Source organism: Cebus imitator, unplaced genomic scaffold (assembly GCF_001604975.1).
Source record: "Cebus imitator isolate Cc_AM_T3 unplaced genomic scaffold, Cebus_imitator-1.0 Scaffold136, whole genome shotgun sequence".
NCBI lineage: Eukaryota > Metazoa > Chordata > Mammalia > Primates > Cebidae > Cebus > Cebus imitator.
This window is the reverse complement of record NW_016107451.1, coordinates 2,151,352-2,173,452: the sequence shown is the minus strand read 5'-3', so window position 1 is coordinate 2,173,452 and position 22,101 is coordinate 2,151,352. Positions and strand designations below refer to the sequence as shown.

Here is a 22,101-nt window from a genome sequence, read left to right as displayed (position 1 = left end):
TGTTGACCAGGATGGTCTCGATCTCTTGACCTCGTGATCCACCCGCCTCGGCCTCCCAAAGTGCTGGGATTACAGGCGTGAGCCACCGCGCCCGGCCAAAAATAATTATATTTTCTAAAACAAAAAATTTACCAAGGACATTGTTTTACCCTTATCACAAATCTCTTCAATTTGGGGCTTTATAGAAGGCAGCTGGATTTTCCTAGCTACTTCTGCATTTGGCCAATTGTGATCGCATGTGTCATGTAGCCTCTGAAAAACTCATGAGAGAAAGACAGTGCGTAAAGCAAATAATTTCTGAATATTATAAAAATAGTTTTGACCTTGTGGACCTCCTGGAAAGGTCTCAGGAGGTCCCGGGATCACACTTGGAGAATCACTGTGCAGATTCTTCTCAAGTAACCCTCTTTCCCAGGTCCCAGCCTATGCCCTGTCCCCTGCCTCTGCATCTGCAGGACTGACAGCCTCATCCTGTGGGCAGGCTATAAGTTAGATGGACCTGGTCAGGTCCTTCCACTTCACTTACAGGCTGGTATGACCTTGGGCTTTGGGCAATTCCCTGAATGTCTCTCAGCCTGTTTTCTCATTTGAACTTAAAGATGAAGAATTCCTCTAGGTGCTGTTATCAAGTCCCACGAGACAGGGATTGGTGTTGGTTTTTCTGCACACTTCCCAATCCCTGGATGTGGGCAGGAAGAGGGCAGCGGGGCAGGGTGGATAGAGCTGGACCTGGGCCCGCCTATGGGCTGCTTACTCCTCTGGGGGAGGCATTGGTTGCACAGTGGGGCTTGAGCCTCGGAGAAGGTACCTGTTGGGGACGAAACCTGCCCAGACCCCGTAATAGGCCTGTATGTGGAAGGTGAGCACCTGGCCTTCTGGGTTACCAACCCTCAGGGTTATAAGGTGCTGAACAGGCAAAGGGTGGGCACTGGTCTCTGCCTCTTGCCAGCCAGGCCGAAGGAGGGAAGCTCAGTAGTCCCCCAGTTTTTAGCAGGATTGAGTGGGCGTTCTAGGGAGTCCGTCCCTGGGCTGTGACTTTGCTGCCCTACTGCCCGTTCTGCTGGGCTTGGCTGCGTGTTGTGGAAGGCCCAGTGTGCTAGTAGCCCATGGGCAAGCCCTCCCTTCAGCCTCTGTCCTTCTGCCTTAACACCAGGCTCTGTTTTGGTAAGTGCTTTGTTTTGGAATCTTACCACTGATGGGATCTGGGTGGCCCTGTGGGGTGGGGTTGCTACCTCTTTTGTTTACCTTCCCCCTCCATTGGCCCCAGCCAGTGGGGTCCGAAGGAGTCCTGACTCACCTCCCTGATTCCCATCAGCCCCAGCACCACTGCACCCCCTCCTCGTCCTCAGAGCAGAGCCAGTGACCTGAGACACAGCTTCACCCACACTCAGCCTGGCTCTGCCTGGCGCTTGCTCACACATCATCCGCGTCGGCCTAACTCAGGCCTCAATTTCTCCATGTATTTAAGGCCCTTTCTTATGTTTTATTTTACCTGATTTGGCTTTGTGTGGCTTTCCTTCCTTTTGTACTAATGCTTCTCTCTGATCTTATTTGCATTCAAATTACCTCGCCAGGTGGTTCACCAATCAGAGGTAAGAATGCTGTCCGTGCCTCTCGCCACACCACGCCTTGCCACTGCCGTCACCTCCACTCCATCCCGTCCAGTCTGTCACCTCCCCATCCCCATCCCAACCTCTTCAGCCTCCTCATCTCCAGCTCCAGCCCCCCAACACCACCGGCCACCACACACATCCACTCTCAGTCATTCCCTCCTGTGGACTCATCCATCGCCAAGTCTGAATTGTGGAGATACTCGCCGAGCCCCGCCCTGGACGGCAAGCCCTGCTGCTCAGGCCTTCCAGGCCATCCCCACAGAAGGGACCCCATCAGCTCCCACCGTGAAGCTTAGCCTGTCCCCAGGCTTCCGTAGACAGAAAAGCTTCCCGTGAGGTTAGGCAAGACTAAGCCCTGCCTTTTCTCTTGAGTCTCCTCTTTTGAGGGGACCTTAATTACTACTTGACTTTCCCTTTAATATCCTGGCTCTGTAATGTAGTAGAATGAGGACCATCCCTTCAGCAGGCAAGGATTAGGGGGAACATTCACTTAAGACTTCTGTGTAGGTGCTGGGATGACAACAGGGAGGTAAACAGGCTCATGTGTAACTCCATCACCTGACCTCTCCGCTCAGACTCCCCGCTGGGCTGCCTCCACGAAGCAGGGCCCTGCAGCCCGCAAGTTAAAAGCAGAGATTTTGGACTCAGGAAGATCCGGGTTCAAGTCTGACTTACCACCTTTGTGATCTTCAGAAACTCAGTTCATCTCTCAGAAGTGTGTTTCCTCTTTAAGTTGGGGCACGGCCACCTGCCGCACAGGGTCATGAGAATTAGAGGGAAGGAGGATGTGTAGTGTCTGGCGCAGAGCAGACACCTGTAAAAACGGTGGCTTGTCTATTCACATCATTTTCTCCCCAGTTCTTTCAGTGTTATTCTGTGGGCACATCTAGACCTTCAGTGCTCAGGACCAGGATGGTCTCAGGAAAGAGCAGCTCCCTCCCTGGGTGGTATCTTGCCCATCACCCTGAGGCTGGCTCTCGCTTCACCTGGCAGCCCTCCAATCCACCTGCCCATCCACTCAGCCTGTGCTGACTCTTTCCTGTCCCGGCTGCTGGTCCTGGTGTTGGTTCCAGATTTGGGGGATTCTGTATGCAAATAGGCACCCGGTCTTTGTTAGGTCTCCCGACCACTCTTAGGCTCTTGTTGCAGAGGAACCTCCTGTTTTCTGGGTCAAAAATTTCACCCAGGCACCACTTTCTGCTCCAAGTCTATGGCACTAGCCACCAAATCTCCCCCACCCCACCCACACCCCCCTGCCTCACTGAGCTGACCTTAGGGCAGCTTCTCCCAGTCAGGGGCCTGAACCCCATCTGCTTAAATGAGCAGTTTCTGTAACAGCGTCCATCCATCCCATAAGCATGACCTGTTGGGTACCCGTCAGGGCTACCTCCTCTTGGAGGAGCTGGGTATTTGGCATGTGCACTGGGCCCTGATGTTCCCTGGCACCTCAGGGGGAGGGCTGAGGCCAGCACCGCAGAGGCAGGCTGGTCGTGCATTGGTGGCCTCCCATCTTCCTTCACCTCTAGCTCCCAGCCCCTCCTGCTGCCCTGGGTTAGATGGTGGAAGAGGGACGTCAGGCAGTGAAGGGACTATAGGTCAGGCCCTGGGTGGGCCCCAGCCATGAGAGCATGACTTGGAACTCTTCCTCTGTCTCCTGTCCAGTCCAGGCGGGGGGTCCGGCAGGTTCTGTCCATGTCCTGTGTGGGTGTGATGGTCCATCAGCCTGGGCCCTGGGAAGGTAGGGGCTGTCAGGTCAGGCTGGCTGTTCTGTGCAGGAGGTGGTTTTGTCAGACTGTGTCCTGTGGGGGTTCTTAACTGTTGGACTGTCCTGTGTGGGTGTAATTGTCTGTTGGATTGTTCCAGGGAGGGGTGTGCTGCCTGTGCTCGGGGGTATTTCTGTCACAGACAGCTTGCCCAGTGTGCTTTCGCAAGCAGTTTTTTCAAGTGTTTATTGATGGGGCCAGGGGATGGCCAAGTTGAGTGGGTCCTCCCCATCCCTGCCACTCTGCCTTGGCCTCCCCCACCTGGACCTGTCAGAACTGGCTTCAAGCCCAAGATTCCTCCACTCTCTGTGAGGGTCCTTTTGCTGCCCACCACAATCCTGGCTCCTGTCTGTCCGTCTGCGGCCAGAGCAGCCCCTCAGGGCACTGGCCCGAGTGGGAGCTCCAGCCTCCATTAGCCTCCTGAATTATGCAGGAGCCGTGGTGGGTCGAAGCACTTTAGCAGGAGCAGGCTGAGGAGAGGAGCCGGAATGGGTGGGGCTGGCGGGGAGGGGGTAGAGTGGGAGGGGAAGATGGTGCTGGGAGCAGAGACTGCTGGGCACCAGACCCCTAGGGCAAGCCCATTCCTTTCTGGTGGGCGGCACATTCTCAAGCTCCAGCCTGATGAGCGCATGACGTGCTTGTGAATCCCAGGCCTGCTGTTCTGCAGTCTGCTCACACACCTGGCTCTGACGGGTCTAGCGGGGCTGTAGGGCCGGGAACACTAACGGGGACGTTGATTGGGAAACAGGCTCCAGTACTGACTGGCAGGAGTGTGGTGGAAACTGAGTGGAGCAGGGGGTTGGGATACGGTCCCTGGCAGAGCAAAGACAGGTCTTGCTGGACTTTGTGGGGAACATGGGATTGTGCTCCAAAGCACAGCCCTTGGTTCTAGCCAGGAGGCCACTGGGCTTATCAGCAAGAGCTTTCTGGAAGCAGCACGGCTGCCAGGGTGTGGCTTGGAAGAGCTTTGACATCTGGTCAACATCAGCCATAGGTGCTGTCAAGACCCCTCCCCGTGTTCCAGGCCACACTCAACATGGGCCATGCCTGAGCTCTTGCTTCATGTCCCTGCAGGTGCCTTGCAGATAGAGAGCAGTGAGGAATCCGACCAAGGCAAGTACGAGTGTGTGGCGACCAACTCGGCAGGCACACGTTACTCGGCCCCTGCGAACCTGTATGTGCGAGGTAAGGACTCAGGCAGTACCTGGCCCCTGTCACCGCAGAGCTGTGTTGCACCTGCCGGGCTTGCTGCCCAGAGCCCTTGGTGCAGACACGCAAGGGACTGCCGTACGTCCAGTTTTTCCTCCCTCCTGCTTTCTGCAGCGGCGATAGCAGCAGCAGCTCCCACTGGGCAAGCTCCTGGTGTCTGCCACTACTTTGCCTTCCTTCCCTGCAGGCCCATGGGGAAGCAGCCACTCTTGGGAGCATTTGTATCTCTTGTAGGTCCCGCCGCATGGGCCCAGAGCCTCATGGGAATTTGGAGCCTTCTAAGCAGACTTCTTGGTGTATATGCGTGTGTGTGCGCACACAGGCACACTTACCTGTGTGTAAATGCATGCACGCCTGGCCTGGCTTTCCTTCAGTATGTCCTCCTGCCTGCCACAGCATGGTGGGCTGCAGAACCACCCTGGCTGTGGGCTTTGGGGAAGTCAGGCCTCAGGAATGGACCGGGCCAAGGGAGCCTATCCTCTGGCCAGGTCTGCCTGGGGCCTTCCTGGAGGACCTCTTTTGTTCAGCTGTGAGCCCCCATGGTTATGTTGCCTCGGGTGAGCACCTGCTGTGTTCTAGGTATTCCTTGCTGGGATCGAGTGGACAGTGTGCTTTCCGGAAGTCCAAGTACCCAGCAGAGAGGGGCCTGGGACTGTTTGGGTTTTTCCAGTCTCTGCTATGCTCACAGCCTAAGGGTGACTAAAGTTGGCCACCTTGCCCTTTCCTGAGAACACACTGGATCTAGCATACACATGCCCAGGAGGGGTCCTGGGAGCCCTTCTACCCTCACACTGTTCCCTCACTTAGCCCTCCTGCACAGGTGGATGTCATTGAAAGTTAAACTGTCTCCACCCAGGGGATGTGTAAAGGAAGGTGGACGTGGCTCCTTGCAGTGATGATTCCATCACGCCACACGCTTAGCACAGCTTCCTGAGGGCTGTTGTCTGACTCGCCACCCAGTATACTCGATGAGTGACGACGGTTCCCTGTCCCACTCTGGGGCCATGTGGTCAGACTTGCTTACTCAGAGCAGAGAGAATTAGGCTGTCAACCAAAACAAGCGGTTGCTATCTGTCAGGGGAGAGGGTGGTTCTGGAGAAGCCACAGAGTGCCAGCCCATTTGGTGACCAGTTGAGCTGTAGAGGAGCTATTCATGGTGGGCAAATTTTCCCTCAAAGACTATAATGATGCTTCATGGGGTTCAGGGGCATGGGTGGGAGGTTCCCTCGCTTACTGTCAGGTGTCTTGCTCATCAAGGCTCAGGCCCCAGGTCAGCTCAGCTGTCTTCCGGAACAGGAGCCCAAAAACTTCCCAGATGGCCCAGAGGAGTGGAGTTGTAAATGCCATAGCCTTCACCCCACCTTGCCCCATGCAGAGTATCTGGCAGGCACGGGGGCTGTCAAGTCCACTCCAACAGAGGAGCAGCTGGAATGAGCCTTCTCAAAGACCTGCCTCCTCCCATCCTGACTATCCCAAATGCTGTGCTCTCTAGAGCTCTGCCCCCAAGACTGTAAGGTCGAGAGTGTGGCAGTTCAAGGCCTCAGCAAGGAAGCCTTTATCTGCATGCGGCTGCACCAGGAAGAGGAGGGGCCCAGCCAGAGCCACTGTCAACCCAAGCCAGCTGCAATGGCGTGACCTTTGGGCACATTTCCTAGGGCAGAGCTACAGGAGGCAACATGAGGCAGGAGAACGCCCAGACGTAGATGGACCCCTGAATTGTTCTCTTGGCTAGGCAGCATTCTCTGAAGTCACTGTTACAGTGGCCCTAGCTCTGGAGGCAGAACAGTGGGTCTGTTTGGAGATGAGCTGAGCTCACTGCTGTGGCTGGCAGCTCGGGCACTGCCCAGGGAGCTCTTATGTGCAGCCCCTTGGAGCATCCCTGTCTGTGGGGCTCCCTGTTTACACGTGGTAGACTCAGGCAGGGCCCTGACTGGCTCCTGCCATGGCCCATCCCCTACCCCTACCAGCTCTTCCCGAATCTACTCTCCTGGCTCCATCTTCACATGCCTTTTGGTAGGAAACACAGGGGTTCCCTTAGTTCCAGGCTCACTTGCCAGGGACTCTAGAACAGCCAAACCTCTGACTTCTCTTGTCTCTATCACAGACACATACAACGTTCCTATGGGCCCTGAAGTCTCAGGACCAGTTCTAAGCTCTCCCCAGGACCTGCCTCATATCTAGACCCTATCAGAATCTACACCTACCCTGCTTTGCCAAGAGCAGCCTGCCCCATAGTTCCAGGATAGGCCCTACTGTCATAAGGACAGGACTTCTGTACACCTGAAAGGCCCTGCTCCCTGGGTCCCTTGCCTCTGGTGCCCCCACCCCTCCTCGTCTCATACCTGGCAAAGCCCCTGCCTTCTGCCCTCCGCAGTAGTAGGGGCCCTTCAGCCCCAGCGCCTGGGGACAGCCTGTGCTGGGCTGACCACCAGCTCTGCATCCTGAGCTCTACTTGTGGGTGGATGGCCATAGAGGAGCCCTCAGTGCTAGCCTGCTTGCTGGCCTGCACCCCGACCATCTCCCAGCAGAGCAGCTTTGAGGTTTCCTCCCAAGGCAGGCTCCTGAGCCTCAGCCAGGTTGGCATGGGCCCTGGCCCTGGGCTTCTCAGCCGCCTCAGCACTGTTGGCATTTTGAGCTGGATGATTCTTAGTTGCAAGGAGCCATCTTGTGCCTTGTAGGATGTTTAGCAGCATCTCTAGCTCTCTAGATGCCAGTAGCACCCCTCGGTCAAAACTAGCATTGCCACATGTCACCTGAGGGAAATACTGGTAGCCTCCCGTTGTCATTGTCTTCACCCATCTGACGCTCTTCTCCTGTGTCCACGGGCTCCAAGGTTTCATCTCCTCATCAGATTTAGCTTCAATGTCTACCTCACATATCCCTTCTGTCCCCCAAACTCTCAGGGCTCCCAGTGTCTCTCCAAGGCCATGCGGCTGCTACATTTGATGAGACAGTACGCATGAAACCCGACGTGGTGCCAGGCACGCAGGAAGCACTTGCTAGTCAGTAGCCTCTGTGGCCATCCGGATAGCGCTGTGGGGGGGATGTGTCATCCAGTTACATCTGACTTTGTTCACAGTTGCCCGCAGCTCCACCCACGGTCTGGCAGGCCCAGGCATGCTGGGTGGGCCAGCGCCTTTCTCCGTCACCACCTAACTCTCTCCCTGAGTGACTCATTCTCTCCTTCCATCCACAGCTCTCTGGGTGTACAGCTGCTGGGGCCAGGGTGGAGCCCTGCCCTCATCAGAGCCTGGCCTACCTGTGCCAGGGCTACCAGCCTTCCCCCTTCTCTCCAGGGACCTGGCTGCAGGGTCACCCCTGTCTAAAACAGGAACAGTGCCTTTCTCCCCACAGGTGCCCAGACGTGCTCCTCACGCTGGTGGTGTGTGTATTGGTGGGGCCTTCCCCAAGGTGGCCAGGCTCTAGTGGCTCGTGTACCTTGGCAGGTTTGGGGGCTGGGTGGGCCTTAACCCCAGAGCTCAGTCCACAGGGTTTGTCTGAGCTGTGGGGTGTGTGTGAGGCATGGGGGCCTGCCTGTGCCCCATTTCCACCCACCCCGGCCCCACTCTCAGCCCTCCTGGCACCTGCTGGCAGGCCTCAGCCCTGTCCACCATGTCCTCCATGAGTCCTGAGTCTTTTGTGAGCGATGTGGTTCGTGTGCTCCCGTGTGCATGTGTGTGCGCGAGGGGGCACAAGAGTCTTGTCTCGCCTCCATGCTGTGTGGGCAGATGAAGGTTGGCCTGTTTTTACTCTCTCTGTGTTTCTCCTTGTCTTTTTTTTATTCCCTCCTCATCTTCATCGCACTCTGCCATCAACCCAAACTCTCATCTCTCAGATCAGCGAGAAGGTTGGTCCTTTTCACTTCTTATCCATCTACAGTTCGCCCGTCGATGGGACGTGCCCGTCAGTAGGGCCCAGCGGGCTCGGTCAACTCCCTCAGGCTCGATGCAGCCGTGCCTGCCCGCCAGTGTCTTGTTTGGGCCGGCGGGCAGGCAGGACCAGGGGTGGGTGGGCAGCCCCCTGACCTGCATGTTCCTGCTGCTTGAGTCCCTGGTGCACTATGTATGTGCATGTCCCCTTAGCCTGGCTCTCCAGCAAGGGTGGTGGGTCGGGCATGCTGCATGGCATGACACTGCACCCCACCTTTGCACCCAGGCCAGGCCAGCTGTCTGATCCAGGTGGTGCTCAGGGATGGTTGTGGGGGGCTGTGGTCAGAGAGGTGTAAGAGCTGTAGTGGTTTCTGTGCACCTGTGGGACCTTTCACCACCCGCCTCTCCTAGAGACCCAGGCTCAGCCGAAACCACTGGAACACGAAGGGAAGAGGCTAGAGTAGGCTGTCCTCCAATATCCTGTGGCACAGGTCAAAAGTCCTGCAGTGTCTACCCTATCCTTGAGGCCCTCAGGTCCTCCATCAGGGCTCAGTGGGGCAGCCAGCCTTGGTCTGCCTCAGGGAGCTTGGTGTCCATGGCACAGGGTGAGTAGCGTCATCTTGGCACACTGAGGAAGTCTCCCATAAGGTTGTCTTTTCCTTCTCCAGCCAGATCCAAATTAAGATCCTCCTACCTGCCCCAGGCCCCTCTGCCCAAGCTTCCAGCTAGCTCCCGTGTCTGTCTGAGGGTGGAATTTATTTAGCCCACCAGCCAGCTAACTGACATTCCTTAGCTTGGTACTTTGCATTCAGACTCAGGTTGCCTCTACCTGGAGTGACTAAATGGTCAACTGCAACTTAGCAAGGTCTATGTAGGAGCCTACAGGTGGCCCTTGACCACTGGTTGGGAAGGGTTTCCTGGAGACTGTCCTTGAGCCCGTTCCAGAGCAGACCTGTTTGGAGCTTGGTCTTCAGCCCCACCCTTGGAGCCAGACCTCCACCGCTGATGCTGGGGTTGGCAGCAGGGGCTAGTGGTCATTCATCTATCACATGGCCTGTGTGGTCAGAGGAGACTCGCCTATCCACTGGGCTTTGGGGGTTCAGGGCAGAAATGTAGGACAGCCTGAGTGCCAGGGAGCAGACCCAGGCCATCCTGGTTCCCTCTGCCACATCCTCTGTGGCTCAAGTTTCCTCTGTGAGGGTGAGGGAGCCAGTCGAGAGGAGGGCTGCAGCCTCGACTCAGATATCAGCCCTGAGCATCCATCCTATGCACTCCTGAGCTCTAGGGCATTCGTTATACCATTTTGCTGACCGGGCAGATCCGCCAGGGTCTTCTGAAAACAGTCATCAGCAGAGACAGCCCCTGGCCCACAGCGGCTCCTACCATGCCCCTTCCTCCACCCTCCTGGTCCCTCGTGCCCACCCTTCCCCCACCCCACCCCACCCTGTGGTCCCACCAAAAATGAGCACATGCACAAATATTTAGCAGGAAGGCAGAAAGGAGTTGCTAAGTATTCTGGGGGGATTTGCCGGGCTCATAATTTGTTTGGTGCTGATAATTGCATCTTACATTTTTTCAGCTTTACTTAAAACTGTGTGCCGGGTATGCCGGCATTTAATTACTGCTCTGCGGCAGCCACAAGGTTATTTATTAAAGAGTTATTTTATCTTGATACAGTGGATCCTGCCCCTCATCCCCTCCTTAATGTTGTGTTATTTTCATCAGAGAAATTTCCCCGAGTGAATGCAGATTGCGGGGCTGCCTCCCCCTGCGATTAGGCTGTCACTCCACTGAATGCTGATGCCTCTGGGCGCCGCACCGCCCTATTATAGGGGGTTGTCAGTGCAAATAATTAGACTTAAAAGTTACAGCTGAAATATAATCCAGAAATGGCAGGGCCCTGTTTTGGAAATTGTCTATAAAATGTCAGTACTAAGGATGCACGGGGAACAGTAATAGACCGGCATTGTTGGAGCCTAAGATTAGACCCTAAGTGCATTTTTCCCAGCTCTAGTTTTTCCTTCCCTGCTGTTGCTTCTGTCAATAGACTGTCCAGGGTGAGGCCTGCTCCTTTTCGGAGGCCTGTGCCTGCAGCAGTGGGCGGAGGATGGTTGGGGCTGCTGCAGTGAGACGCCAGGCACTCCTGCCTATTGGCATGGGGGTGGCTGTCTGGGCAGGTCTAGGATGCAAGGCGCCATTGGCACTTGGGATCCCAGGAGGTTGTCCCTTGCCTCTGTTTCCCCTGCTCTTCCTCTATAGGCATACCCTGACCTCCCTCACATGGAAAATGTCTCAGCTGCAGGGAGGTGTCTGCATGGCTGAAGCCCAGGGTCCTTGTGAGAGTGAAGGTGGTGCACCCAGGAGCCTCTGGCCCTGAGGTCCTTGCCTGGCATTGCAGATGGCCCTAAAGACCACTGTTGACCTCTCACACTCATCCCTAGCCCCTGGAGTTCTCCCTGCCACCCGCATCTAAGAGGGAAAAAAATAAACACAACTGTTCTGTGTTCCTGAAGCGCCTCAATTTCCTGATAGCGTCAGGAGTTGGAGGCTTTAGAAGGCGTGGCTCAGGGCATTGGCCTCATCTCCAGGGCTGATGCATGAGCTCTGCCTTTTGGCCTGAAGACCCTGCCCTCCAGGGACTCTTTAGGGGTAAAGTCCAGTCAGGTTTCTAGGTTGGTGCCCAGAGTTTATTGGCCAAAGACCTACTTCCTTCTGCTGGGGCTCTTTGTCCTGGTATCCAACGACCTGATTAGGCCCCAGGATTCCACTAGGGTAAAGCCTGCAGTCATGACCTCTCCCCTGGCACAGGCTGTCTAAGCGCCATCCTTCTGCCTGCTGGAGTAGCTTCCTCCCCTGCCAGCCTCTGCTAATTCTGATGCTTCTGCCCCTCAATAAAGAGTTTCTGGGTCTTTTTTTTTTTTTCAGGCCTGTCAGCCAGGGCTCAAAAGTTTTTCATCACACAGACCAATTCCTACTATGTGTGGCTTGGTTTTAAATTAGTTCCCTTGACTATGAATGGGTGACGATAGCATCTACAGCATGGAAACCTTCTGTACCTAGTAGGTGCTTAAGAATAGCTTCCCTTCCCATGAAGAGAAGGAGATGGGGCACCCACTGGCCAGGATGACAGGAGAGATTTGGTTCATTAAGGCTGCTTGCTTCTCTGTGCTGCCCCCAGCCCCCTTCCATGGCAGGCCTGAACCTGAACTGCAGGGAGACCTACCTGCCTGTGCCCGTCCCTGAGGCCCATCCCCAGAGCAAAGGGAGGGCACACACTGCCAGGCTGGGTGGTTGTCCTGGCTGAGCCTCCTGCTCTAACCTTGGACCATTTAGGGAGCATGCTCAGAGAGTCCTCTGTTGCCATGAGACACTTGCCAGCCATGCCCCAGGATCCACCTGTTCTGCCATAAGAACTGTGACTGTGCCATGCTGTCATCATTGGTGGAGACTCCTGGCACTAGAACAGATGACAGAAACCCACTTATGCCAGTATAAGCAAAACAAGGAACTCTTGTGTTACAAACCTGAAAAATGTAGTAGCCTCGGTGTTGGGCAGGGTGAGATCCAGGGACTTAAATAGGTTGACCAGGCATTTGTCTGTCTTTGTCTCTGAGCTCTCCTCTCGTCTGCCAACATCTTTGTTCTCAAGCAGCTTTTCCTGTGTGTTGGAAGAAGCAATCCCCAGCTGCTCTAAGCTTAGCTACCTCAGTAGAGAGAAGGCCGCTTTTCTAATAGTTTCTGCAGAAGTCCAAAGGCTGTTTCTCCACAGTCAGATGTCGGTCACACACCCCATGTACCAAGAATGGGGGTAGAAGTGGCTCCCTAAAGAAAATGGGGATGCTGATTGATTTGCGGAGAAGGCAGAACCCTGAATGTCTACAAGACACTCTCATGCCCTAGGTGACCTTGGGGCACAGATCCAGCCCACAAGCACCGGTCAGTCAGGCCTGGCCTACTCGGGGGCGGGCAGTGTTTGGGTTCTGTCTGCAGCGCCGAAGTAAGGCAGGCTGTGGAAGGAGTCGAAGCAGTGCTAAGTTAGGTAGGGGCTCGTAGGCTGGGCCGAGGAGTCACTGGGAGCCATGCAGGAGCTTGTTAAACAGGGAGTGGTATCAGATTTGCACCAGCTGTTTGTGGAGGGCCCATGAGCAGGAATTGAGGCAGGGGACGAGGCAGGACCACCAAGGCAAAACCCATTGCAGCAACCCAGGGAAGGACAATGGTGGCTTGGACTTCGGTAGTGGCAGTTGCCTGTGTGTCTGGAGAGAAATACACGGATTTGAAAAGTGTTTTAGACCACCCCGCCGACAGGACCTAGTGACTTGCTGAATGTCTCATCTCTGGGCCTCAGTTTTGACCCCTGTACAGTGAGGTCAGACATTGGACCAGGTGGTCTCTGCAGTTGCTTCTGGCCCTGGTTCTGTGATTTGGGGCTGTGCGAGCCGCATAGTCTGGTACTTATAGTGGAGGTGCTCCCGATGTGATGCTGTGGGGTCTTTGCATGTCTGGGCTCCCTAGTGAGGATCCTCAGAGACCAGTGCTCTCAGCAGCGCTCTCAGGTACTGACTAGCCTACTGCCTGCCTCCTCCAGCCCTGCGTGTGAGAGTGCCCGTGTAGGACACACCCTGGCCTCTGCTCACCAGCTGCATGGCCCATCTGCATGCCAGGCATGCCTGTCCACGGCTGGGTCTTGTCACCTCCCTTCCCTCTGCATGCGCCTGCATCTGTGCCTCGCTTACAACTTCAGGGGGGTAGTTTGAGTCTGTACCCTGGACTGAGAAGCTCAGAACGGCTTCTAGCCAGGGGAGTGCAAGGCTGGAGGCTGTGGCCAGGCACAGCCACCCCTCCTCCCCTTGAGACCCTTGTTTGTTGGCACAGGAAGCCGTCTGTTCGGCGCCCTCATCATGTTACTGCCATCGTCATGCCCATCCTGCCCGCGGACCACGTCCCTGGCCTGCCCTGACCCCTGCCCCTGCCCCTGCCCAGCCCTCCTAAAGGCAGCCCCTTTGCTTGGGTTCCCAGGTTGTGCCCTGAGCATGGCTGAGACCCGGGCAGGTGGCCCGTCCACTTCCCTTATTTCTTCCCATTAGGCCATGGCCTGGAGGGGGGAGGCAGTGACTCCACAGCAGATGGCTGTGTCCCTCTGGACTGACCTTCTGCCTCGCCCAGCCATGCTCTGAGGACCCTCCACCCTAGGGCCTGGTTTCTCTCCCTGGTGCCCCAGCCAGGAAGGAGGAGGCAGAGATGAGCCATAGAGGACAACCTGGGTTGTGGTCCTGACCAGGCCTGGCTTCTACTGAGTCCCTGTGTGACCCTGGGCAGACAAGACCTTCCTGGGCCTCAGCTTCCTAGGCTATAAATTGGGAGCTTGGTTGCAAGATCTCTCATTGTGTTCCAGACAGTCCCTCAATGTGGGAGCCACTTCTAGGCTGGAGTGGGTGGGGTAGGAGTTGATGGTGAGCTGGGGTCTGGCGGTGCCACCCCTCCTGTCTCTGAGTGTGGGTTTAGCTCTGCCCAGAGGGGCTTCATGGATGACGGGCCCCTGCCCTTCCATGCAGCCGCATGTCCTGCCCGGCCTGTGAGTGCCTCTCTCCCTCCTCCTGCAGTGCGCCGTGTGGCTCCTCGTTTCTCCATCCCTCCCAGCAGCCAAGAGGTGATGCCAGGCGGCAGCGTGAACCTGACATGCGTGGCAGTGGGTGCGCCCATGCCCTATGTGAAGTGGATGATGGGGGCCGAAGAACTCACCAAGGAGGATGAGATGCCAGTTGGCCGCAATGTCCTGGAGCTCAGCAATGTCGTCCGCTCTGCCAACTACACCTGTGTGGCCATCTCCTCACTGGGCATGATTGAGGCCACAGCCCAGGTCACAGTGAAAGGTGAGTGTGGCAGGTGCTGTGACCAGTGCCCTCCCTGTCATCCGGGAGGTCCTGGTGGCAGGTGAACCTGAGCTGGCTGCCATGAGCACAGGCATGGCTGAGGAATTCTTACCCTTTCCTGGGTGTCCCTGCCCTGGGGTCCTCCAGCCCTTAGAGGGAGGAATGGGTTTCCATTATTAGCCGCCTTAATGATAATAGTTAAGGCATATTGAGTTCCTCGGGCAGACGTCGTGCTAGCAAACACAGTTTATTTTGTTTTTTAATATGTTACCCTGGGAGATAGGTGCTCTTATTATTTCCATTTTTCAAATGAGAGAACTGAGGCACAGAGGGTATATCACTTGCCTAGGGCCACACAAAAATAAATGATAGAGCAGGGAATTAAACCCAATGTGGTCTAGATCCATAGCTTACCCTCCTAACCACTACGTAGCACCAGACCTTCAGGTTTAATAGCCTCCCAACAAGAAGGATGTGGTAAAATAGTAGGGGGAAATGGGTTGTCTCTGACCGAGGGGAACAGGCAAACATACATTACACATATGTTGCATATATATAACAGATTCTGGCCAGGCGAGTGGCTTACTCCTATAATCCTAGCACTTTGGGAGACAAAGCTCAGAAATTTGAGACCAGTCCGAGTAACATAGTGAGACCCATCTCTACCCAAAAAAAAAAAAAAAAAAATAGCTAGGCTTGATGGCACACACCTGTGGTCTCACTTACTTGGGAGGCTGAGACAGGGGGATCACTTGAGACCGTGAGGTTGAGGCTGCAGTGATGCAGTAAGCCATGATCACACCACTGCACTCCAGCTTGAATGACAGAGGCAAGACCCTATCGAAAACCAAAAAAAGATTCCTTCCTGGTCTCCCTGCTTGAATTCTCAACAGCCTCTGATCCATGATCTATTTTGCAACTTGAGTGATCTTCAAAAACTGTAATTCAGGATCATGTCACTCCCTGTTAGGAAAGGGAGAAACGCTGTCCAGTGGCTTCCCGTTGGTTTTAGGACGCAGATCAGGGTCCTTACTGGGTCTCCCAGGGCCCCTGGCCTCCCACCCTGTCATGCACCAGCTGTGCAGACGCACGCTGCTTCCAGTTTCCCTTGCTCCTTGCCCAGCGCCTTCTGTCACTGGCTCCATGTACCCCTCCAGGCCTCAGCTCATTGATGCTTTCCTTCCCTCATCACCCCATCCAAGGAGATTCCCTGGATTTTACTTCACCTCAGCACCCTAATTCCTGCTGTCCTTGCACATGCCAGAATCATGAGTACGACCGACTCGTTTATTGTCTGTCATACTGAGGTATAAACTCTGTGAGAGCAGGGATGCGACTGTGGCATTGTAGCCCCAGCCCCAGTGCAGTGTCTGGCATTGAGTGAGTGCTTGTTCATTATTTGTTGAGTGATTGTGGACTCGGAACCTTTCCACTTAAATTTCAGCCAAGCCACAGGGTCTGTGGGCCAGCATCCCTATCACTCTTCCTAAAACTCAGAGCTAGTCCCTTAGGAAATACCTCCGTTTTCCCTGCCTATTACACAGACGCTCTACCAGGTGGGCTCAGGTGACCTGCAGAGACAGATATCTGCTACCCAGTCTGGGTGCCTTTCATCTGCATGGGACTGCAAGGGCCATGTCACCTCCGAGTCTATTTGTTAGATGAGTCGTGTGCTGATGTGAGGCTCCAGTGAGTCCCATTGATATGTGTACATACTCAATGACCGAAGGCCCAGGGGGCACTGACGGGCCTGGCTACCTTCCCCCACTTGTGCCTTCAGAGGTCACCATAAGCTTTTCCGGCCATTTTTCAAGGTAGGCTGTGTGTATGAACTACACTCCGGGGGACCCCCCCACCAGGTGTTGTGGATAATCCCCAAATATAGAGTTGGTTCCTGAGGATCTTGACCTCAGGCAGCCTTTAGCCTTCCACTTTCTCCCCAGCTCTGCCGAAGCCTCCAATTGATCTTGTGGTGACAGAGACAACTGCCACCAGCGTCACCCTGACCTGGGACTCTGGGAACTCGGAGCCCGTGTCCTACTATGGTATCCAGTACCGCGCAGCGGGCACAGAGGGCCCCTTCCAGGAGGTGGATGGTGTGGCCACCACCCGATACAGCATCGGTGGCCTCAGCCCTTTCTCAGAATATGCCTTCCGCGTGCTGGCGGTGAACAGCATCGGGCGAGGGCCGCCCAGCGAGGCAGTACGGGCACGCACAGGAGAACAGGCGCCCTCCAGCCCACCGCGCCGCGTACAGGCACGCATGCTGAGCGCCAGCACCATGCTGGTGCAGTGGGAGCCTCCCGAGGAGCCCAATGGCCTGGTGCGAGGATACCGTGTTTACTATACTCCGGACTCCCGCCGCCCCCCGAGTGCCTGGCACAAGCACAACACTGATGCGGGGCTCCTCACAACCGTGGGCAGCCTGCTGCCTGGCATCACCTATAGCCTGCGTGTGCTTGCCTTCACCGCCGTGGGCGACGGCCCTCCCAGCCCCACCATCCAGGTCAAGACACAGCAGGGAGGTAGGTGGGGGCATGCTGGCTGGGCAGCCGATGGCAGAGGGAGTAGACTGAGATTGTGGTGGTGCCTCTCCTCCGCCCTCGGCTATGAGGTTGGGGGCCCTTGGGAGGACCAAGGCGCCATATTCCATAGATGTGTAGTCATTTGGGATGTAGGATAAGGGTGCGAGGTTAGGGCCTGCCTTCCTGGGCCCCGTCGTCCCTAGGCACCCCTGAACTCACGCAGATGAGGCTGACCTGCCTGGTGTGTGGTGTTGCAGTGCCTGCCCAGCCCGCGGACTTCCAGGCTGAGGTTGAGTCGGACACCAGGATCCAACTCTCGTGGCTGCTGCCCCCTCAGGAGCGGATCATCATGTACGAGCTGGTGTACTGGGCGGCAGAGGACGAAGACCAACAGGTGTGCAGCAGGCAGGGAACACAGGGGCTTCTGCGACCGGCTTAACCCAGGACGATGTTCTCTGGATTCTGTGGCTGGTGTGGGCACAGCCTCTAAGGTTTCTGCTGGATGCTTTGTGGCTCACGAGTACCAGGGCCCACGCAGCTTGTGCGATTCTGGAGTCATTGTTACCCAGTGCTAGGGGCAAAGTTCCCAGGGTCTGCCTTGGGTTTCCTAGGCTCTGTGGCTCGCATGACTGGCAGCGCCCTAAAGTTTCTCCAGAAGCCATGTGTCCCAAGTGACTCCTGTACCCATGTGGTCTGTGAGGCATGGGCTTAGCCCTGAGTTCCTTGGTGTGGGCTTATGGTGTGGAGCCGGTCCTGGAGCCATGGTGGGTCCAGAGGTGTCACATTGCAGCCCATGTTGGGGAATAACCTCTGAGTGATTTTTAAGCTCAGAGCTGTCAGTGAGTGCTCCCTGCTCTTCCAGCACAAGGTGACCTTTGACCCGACCTCCTCCTACACACTAGAAGACCTGAAGCCCGACACACTCTACCACTTCCAGCTGGCTGCACGCTCGGATATGGGGGTGGGCGTCTTCACCCCCACCATTGAGGCCCGCACAGCACAGTCCAGTAAGTGTCTCCCGAGTCCACTGCCTGTTACACCTGGGCTGGGACACACACACACTTACTTTCCTCTTGACCAGATGGGTGGGATGGTCAGGTCTGCTGGGCCCCAAACTGGACTCTGGCCTGGGCTCTGAGCCTGGACCTCGGGAAAGGGCCAGGTAAGTGCCTCCCAGTCTGTCCAGTCCAGGCGGCTGCTGCCCTTCTTGCTCCCTGCCCAGCCTCCTGCCCCTCTTCCCGCCCATCCCCCACACGCTGCCCAGGTAAGTTCTGTGTCTGTGCCTCATCTCCGTCCCCACTCTGTGCTGGTCATACTATCTGATGGGCCATCCTCGGTGGGTCTGCCACATCCCAGACCTGCTTTGGCGACTGTTTCTCATCCCCATGGCCCTGCATCTCATCTCCCCATCACCCACATTCCCTTCCTCATACCCCCAATGAAAGTTACCTGGGAGCCATGTGATCACCTGAGCTAACTGCACTCGGGGACAGGTCTGAGAATGCAGCTGTGTGACCCAGGCTGCTCACATGTGCATTGCGACCATGTGTCCATGCAGGAGACTGTCTGCAAGGCTGTCTGTGTGATGACTCTGGTGTTGTGTGTTACCGTGTTCTTCGTATGTAAGACTCCGATGCTGCAGCTGTGTTGGTGGCACTGCCCGTGAGTGAGTGAGTGAGTGAGTGTGTGCATGTGTGTGTGTGTGAATGTGACTGTACCTGACCACCTGGCCATGTAGCACCTGTTTACACGCGCATCAGTGGATCTTGGGCAGGACCCTTGTCTTTGTGGGTGACTTTGTGGCCTGACCCTTTGACCGTGTTTGTGGGTCTCTGTAGCCCCCCAGATGGTAGACTGAGTGTGTGTTTGACTGAGTGCGTGTGTGGTTGCTGCTGGGCAGCACGCAGCCACAGTCAGCTGCTATGTGAGACTCTTGTGACTATGGCTGGGTAGCATTGTGGGGTTGAGATGGTGACCACATCTGATGTGGCCATGTGATGACCATGAATGTGGCAGTGTCTGAAGTGGTCCTTACGATGTGGGACCATGTGCATGTACCAGTGATGTCAAGAGTCTCTGTGTGTCCTCGTGTTAATGGATTCATTCCAGAAGCACCTGCTGTGCTCCTGGTGGGGGCCAGACCCCATGCACAGTACAGGGCTGGCAGCATGACCAGACACATGGCTCTTTGCCCATGGGGATCTCACAGTCCAGCAGGGCAGACGACATTACACCTATAATTACTCAAATGAACTTTTTAATTTTATTTTATCATTTAATTTTATTTATTTATTTGAGACAGAGTTTCACTCTTGTCACCCAGGCTAGGGTACAATGGCACCATCTTGGCTCACTGTAACTTCCACCTCCTGGGTTCAAGTGATTCTCCTATCTCAGCCTCCCAAGTAGCTGGGATTCCAGGTGAGCACCACCACACCTGACTAATTTTTGTATTTTTAGTAAAGGTGAAGTTTTGCCATGTTGGCCAGGCTGGTCTCTAACTCCTGACCTCAGGTGAGCCGCCTGCCTCAGCCTCCCAAAGTGCTGGGACTGTAGGTGTCAGCCACGTCACCCGGCCTGCAAATGAGCTTATAGTGACATTTGTGTAAAGTGGGATGGAAGAGACGGGGTGGAGAAATGATGAGACCTCCTTTTGTCTGAGGGGTCAAAGAGGGCTGCCTTGGGGAGGTGACACTTCTCCGAGGCCTGAAGGAAGGCTGGGAGCCAACTTGTAAGTGAACAGGAGCAGGGAGCACACAGGCCTCAGGTAGAGTCTGCAGGCCTGAAGACCCTCCAGCTACAAGGCATGTGGCTATGGTCACGGGGCAAGGAGCAGGCCAGTGTGGCTGCCAGAGGTATGGCAGTCAGGGCCTTGGCGACACAGGGTAGGCAGGAAGGCCGACTCTGGCTGCTCTGTGAGAATGGACAGAGATGGTGGCCCAGGTGAGGCGATGGCAGTGGATCTGAGAACTATCAGGGATGCTGACTGGTCAGACTTGGTGATGGGTTACAAACGGGGGCCCCGGGGGAGGGAAGTGGAGATAAATCTTGTTTCTGGTGTATTGACCAGGGAGGAGAATGGTGCTGGCATAGGATAGGAAATGGGGCAGAAGCAGGTGTGAAGAATACAGCTGGTGTCAGATACCCAACTTCAAGATGCATGTGCCATCCACATGGCAGTGCTCGGCAGGCTGTGGGAATCCAGGGCTGGGCTCGAGCTGTAGGACCCCGAGAAGAAAGACTAGAGATGAGAGGAAATCAGGGGAAGGGGAAGGGAGCAACTTGGAGGTTGGAAGGAGAGAAAGTTTCAAGAAGTAGATGAGATGCTGCTGCTGAGCGGTCAGGAGTACCTGTTGGACTGAGCAACGTGTGGCCCTGGACACGAAGCATGGTGGCTGTTTCACGAGGCCTGTGGGTGATGAGGAAGTGGAGGCAGCAAGCCCAGACATTGCCAGAAAGTGTAGCTCTGAGTGAAGGAACCACTGTGGCTGTAGAGAGCTATGGGGCTGAGGGTGGAATTTTTTTTTTTAATGTTTGAGACAAAGTCACTGTCTCCCAGGCTGGAGTGCAGTGGCACAATCTCAGCTTGCTGCAGCCTCCACCTCCCAGGTTCAGGTGATTCTCCTGCTCAGCCTCCCAAGTAGCTGGGACTATAGGCATCTGCCACCACACCCAACTAATTTTTGTATTTTTAGTAGAGACAGGGTTTTACCATGTTGGCTAAGCTGGTCTTGAACTCCTGACCTCAGGTGATCCCCTCCGCCTTGGCGTCCCAAAGTGTTGGGATCACAGGCGTGAGCGACCACGCCCAGGCTGGGATTTTTCTTTTAAGATGGGGAAATCTCAAGCGTATTTAAATGCTATTAGAAACAGTCAATAGGAGGAAAAGAGGGTAACTGGTGGAGTCTCGGGAGGTGGAGAGAAGGGGTGCGGTGTGGGCGGTGTGAGAGCTTAGCCTTGGACAGGGTGGCTCAACTCTCCATTCTAGTGCGTGGAAAGGAGAGAATCGCTGCAGATGCAGGCAGGGTGGGTGGTGTAGCAAGAGCTGGAGGGAGAAGCCGTGAAAACTCGGTCCTCTCTGCAGAGTGGGAGACGTGGCCATGCGCCGAGAGGAGGGAGGCAAAGGGAGCTGGAGATCTGGGGAGCATGGGGGAAGGGAGACTGTGTTTTGTGTAAAGTGGCAGAGTGAGCTGGGCATGGGGCAGAAACAGGCAGCATGGAGGGTCCTGGAGGAGGAGGCCTCTGGGGATGTGTGCATAGGGTGCCAGCCTGCCCCAGTGCCACTGTAGTGAAGGCAGGGGAGAGTTGGATTCATCTAAGGCTTGGCACAGTCCAGAAAGGAGTATGGAAAGATCAGGAGGCGAGGGAGCTTGGGATATTGCTGAGAGTGTGGTAGGTGGTGGGCTGTGGAGGCTGAACATGGAGGCTGGAAAGGACAAGGTTGACAGACAGGCATCCCAAGGAGCTGGTGAGCAGGCACAGTGCTCCGGCCTTGAGTAAGTGACTGAGCTGGGACAAGGGGATGGTGCCGGCGAGTCCATGATTCTGGAAGGAGGGCCACCCCCAGTACTGGCGGCCTCCAGGGCATGACCACAGCTGTGTGGGGGAGGAAAAAGCCCTGGAGATGAGGGGGCTCTGGTGCCAGTGGGTCAAGGACCTGCTGAAGTCCCCATGGCAGAGGGTGGTGACAGAACTTGAAGAGGAAACCTGTGCATTGCAGCAGAGTCCTCGGTGGGGGTGGAGTCTGGAAGTGTCACTGGGCACAAGGCGACACATGCCTGCCTTCTAATTCCCAAGGAACCTGTTGAATGAGAGCACCTCTTTTGGTGGGTGGTACTTCTCCACATGAGGCCATTGGCATTCATGTCTGGCCTCCAGTCAGTGGTTACCTGTGGCTCTGGCAAAGAGGCTGTGTCCAGGCAGGCACAGGGGAAGGCTGCCTTATGCCAAAAGGGCCACTGGGGCCACTCCTCCTCAGAATAGCAGGACTGCAGGCACAGCAGACGGAGCAGTTCTCCATATGAGGCTGTGTGTGCAGGTGGCAGTGGGCTGGCCATGTGCTTGTGTGTATCTGCTATCGTGTATGTTTTGTGTGAGATGGTGTGTGTGTGGGAGAGAACTTGTGTGAGATAAACTGTGTCAGAACTCTGAGACACTGTGTGTCCGATGCTGTGTGTGAGACAGAAAGACTGGGTGTGTGACACTATGCGTATGTGAGTCTGTGTGAGACACTGATACTCTAAGACATT

The 22,101-nt window shown here is 55.6% G+C and overlaps 1 protein-coding gene across 18 annotated transcripts in view; it reads left to right on the top strand.

Annotated features, from left to right (window-relative positions):
* Positions 1–22,101, top strand: part of PTPRF (protein tyrosine phosphatase receptor type F) — a 92,946-nt gene that overhangs the window by 43,611 nt on the left and 27,234 nt on the right. For 8 of the 18 annotated variants that reach the window (XM_017541707.1, XM_017541704.1, XM_017541701.1 and 5 more), the window contains exons 7-13: positions 1,575–1,592; positions 4,451–4,561; positions 8,421–8,432; positions 14,058–14,327; positions 16,271–16,852; positions 17,110–17,246; positions 17,715–17,859. In XM_017541707.1, the coding sequence (XP_017397196.1) occupies positions 1,575–1,592; positions 4,451–4,561; positions 8,421–8,432; positions 14,058–14,327; positions 16,271–16,852; positions 17,110–17,246; positions 17,715–17,859 (1,275 nt within the window). The remainder of the gene's footprint in view (positions 1–1,574; positions 1,593–4,450; positions 4,562–8,420; positions 8,433–14,057; positions 14,328–16,270; positions 16,853–17,109; positions 17,247–17,714; positions 17,860–22,101) is intronic. The other 10 variants (XM_017541709.1, XM_017541706.2, XM_017541702.1 and 7 more) reach the window with 3 other exon arrangements.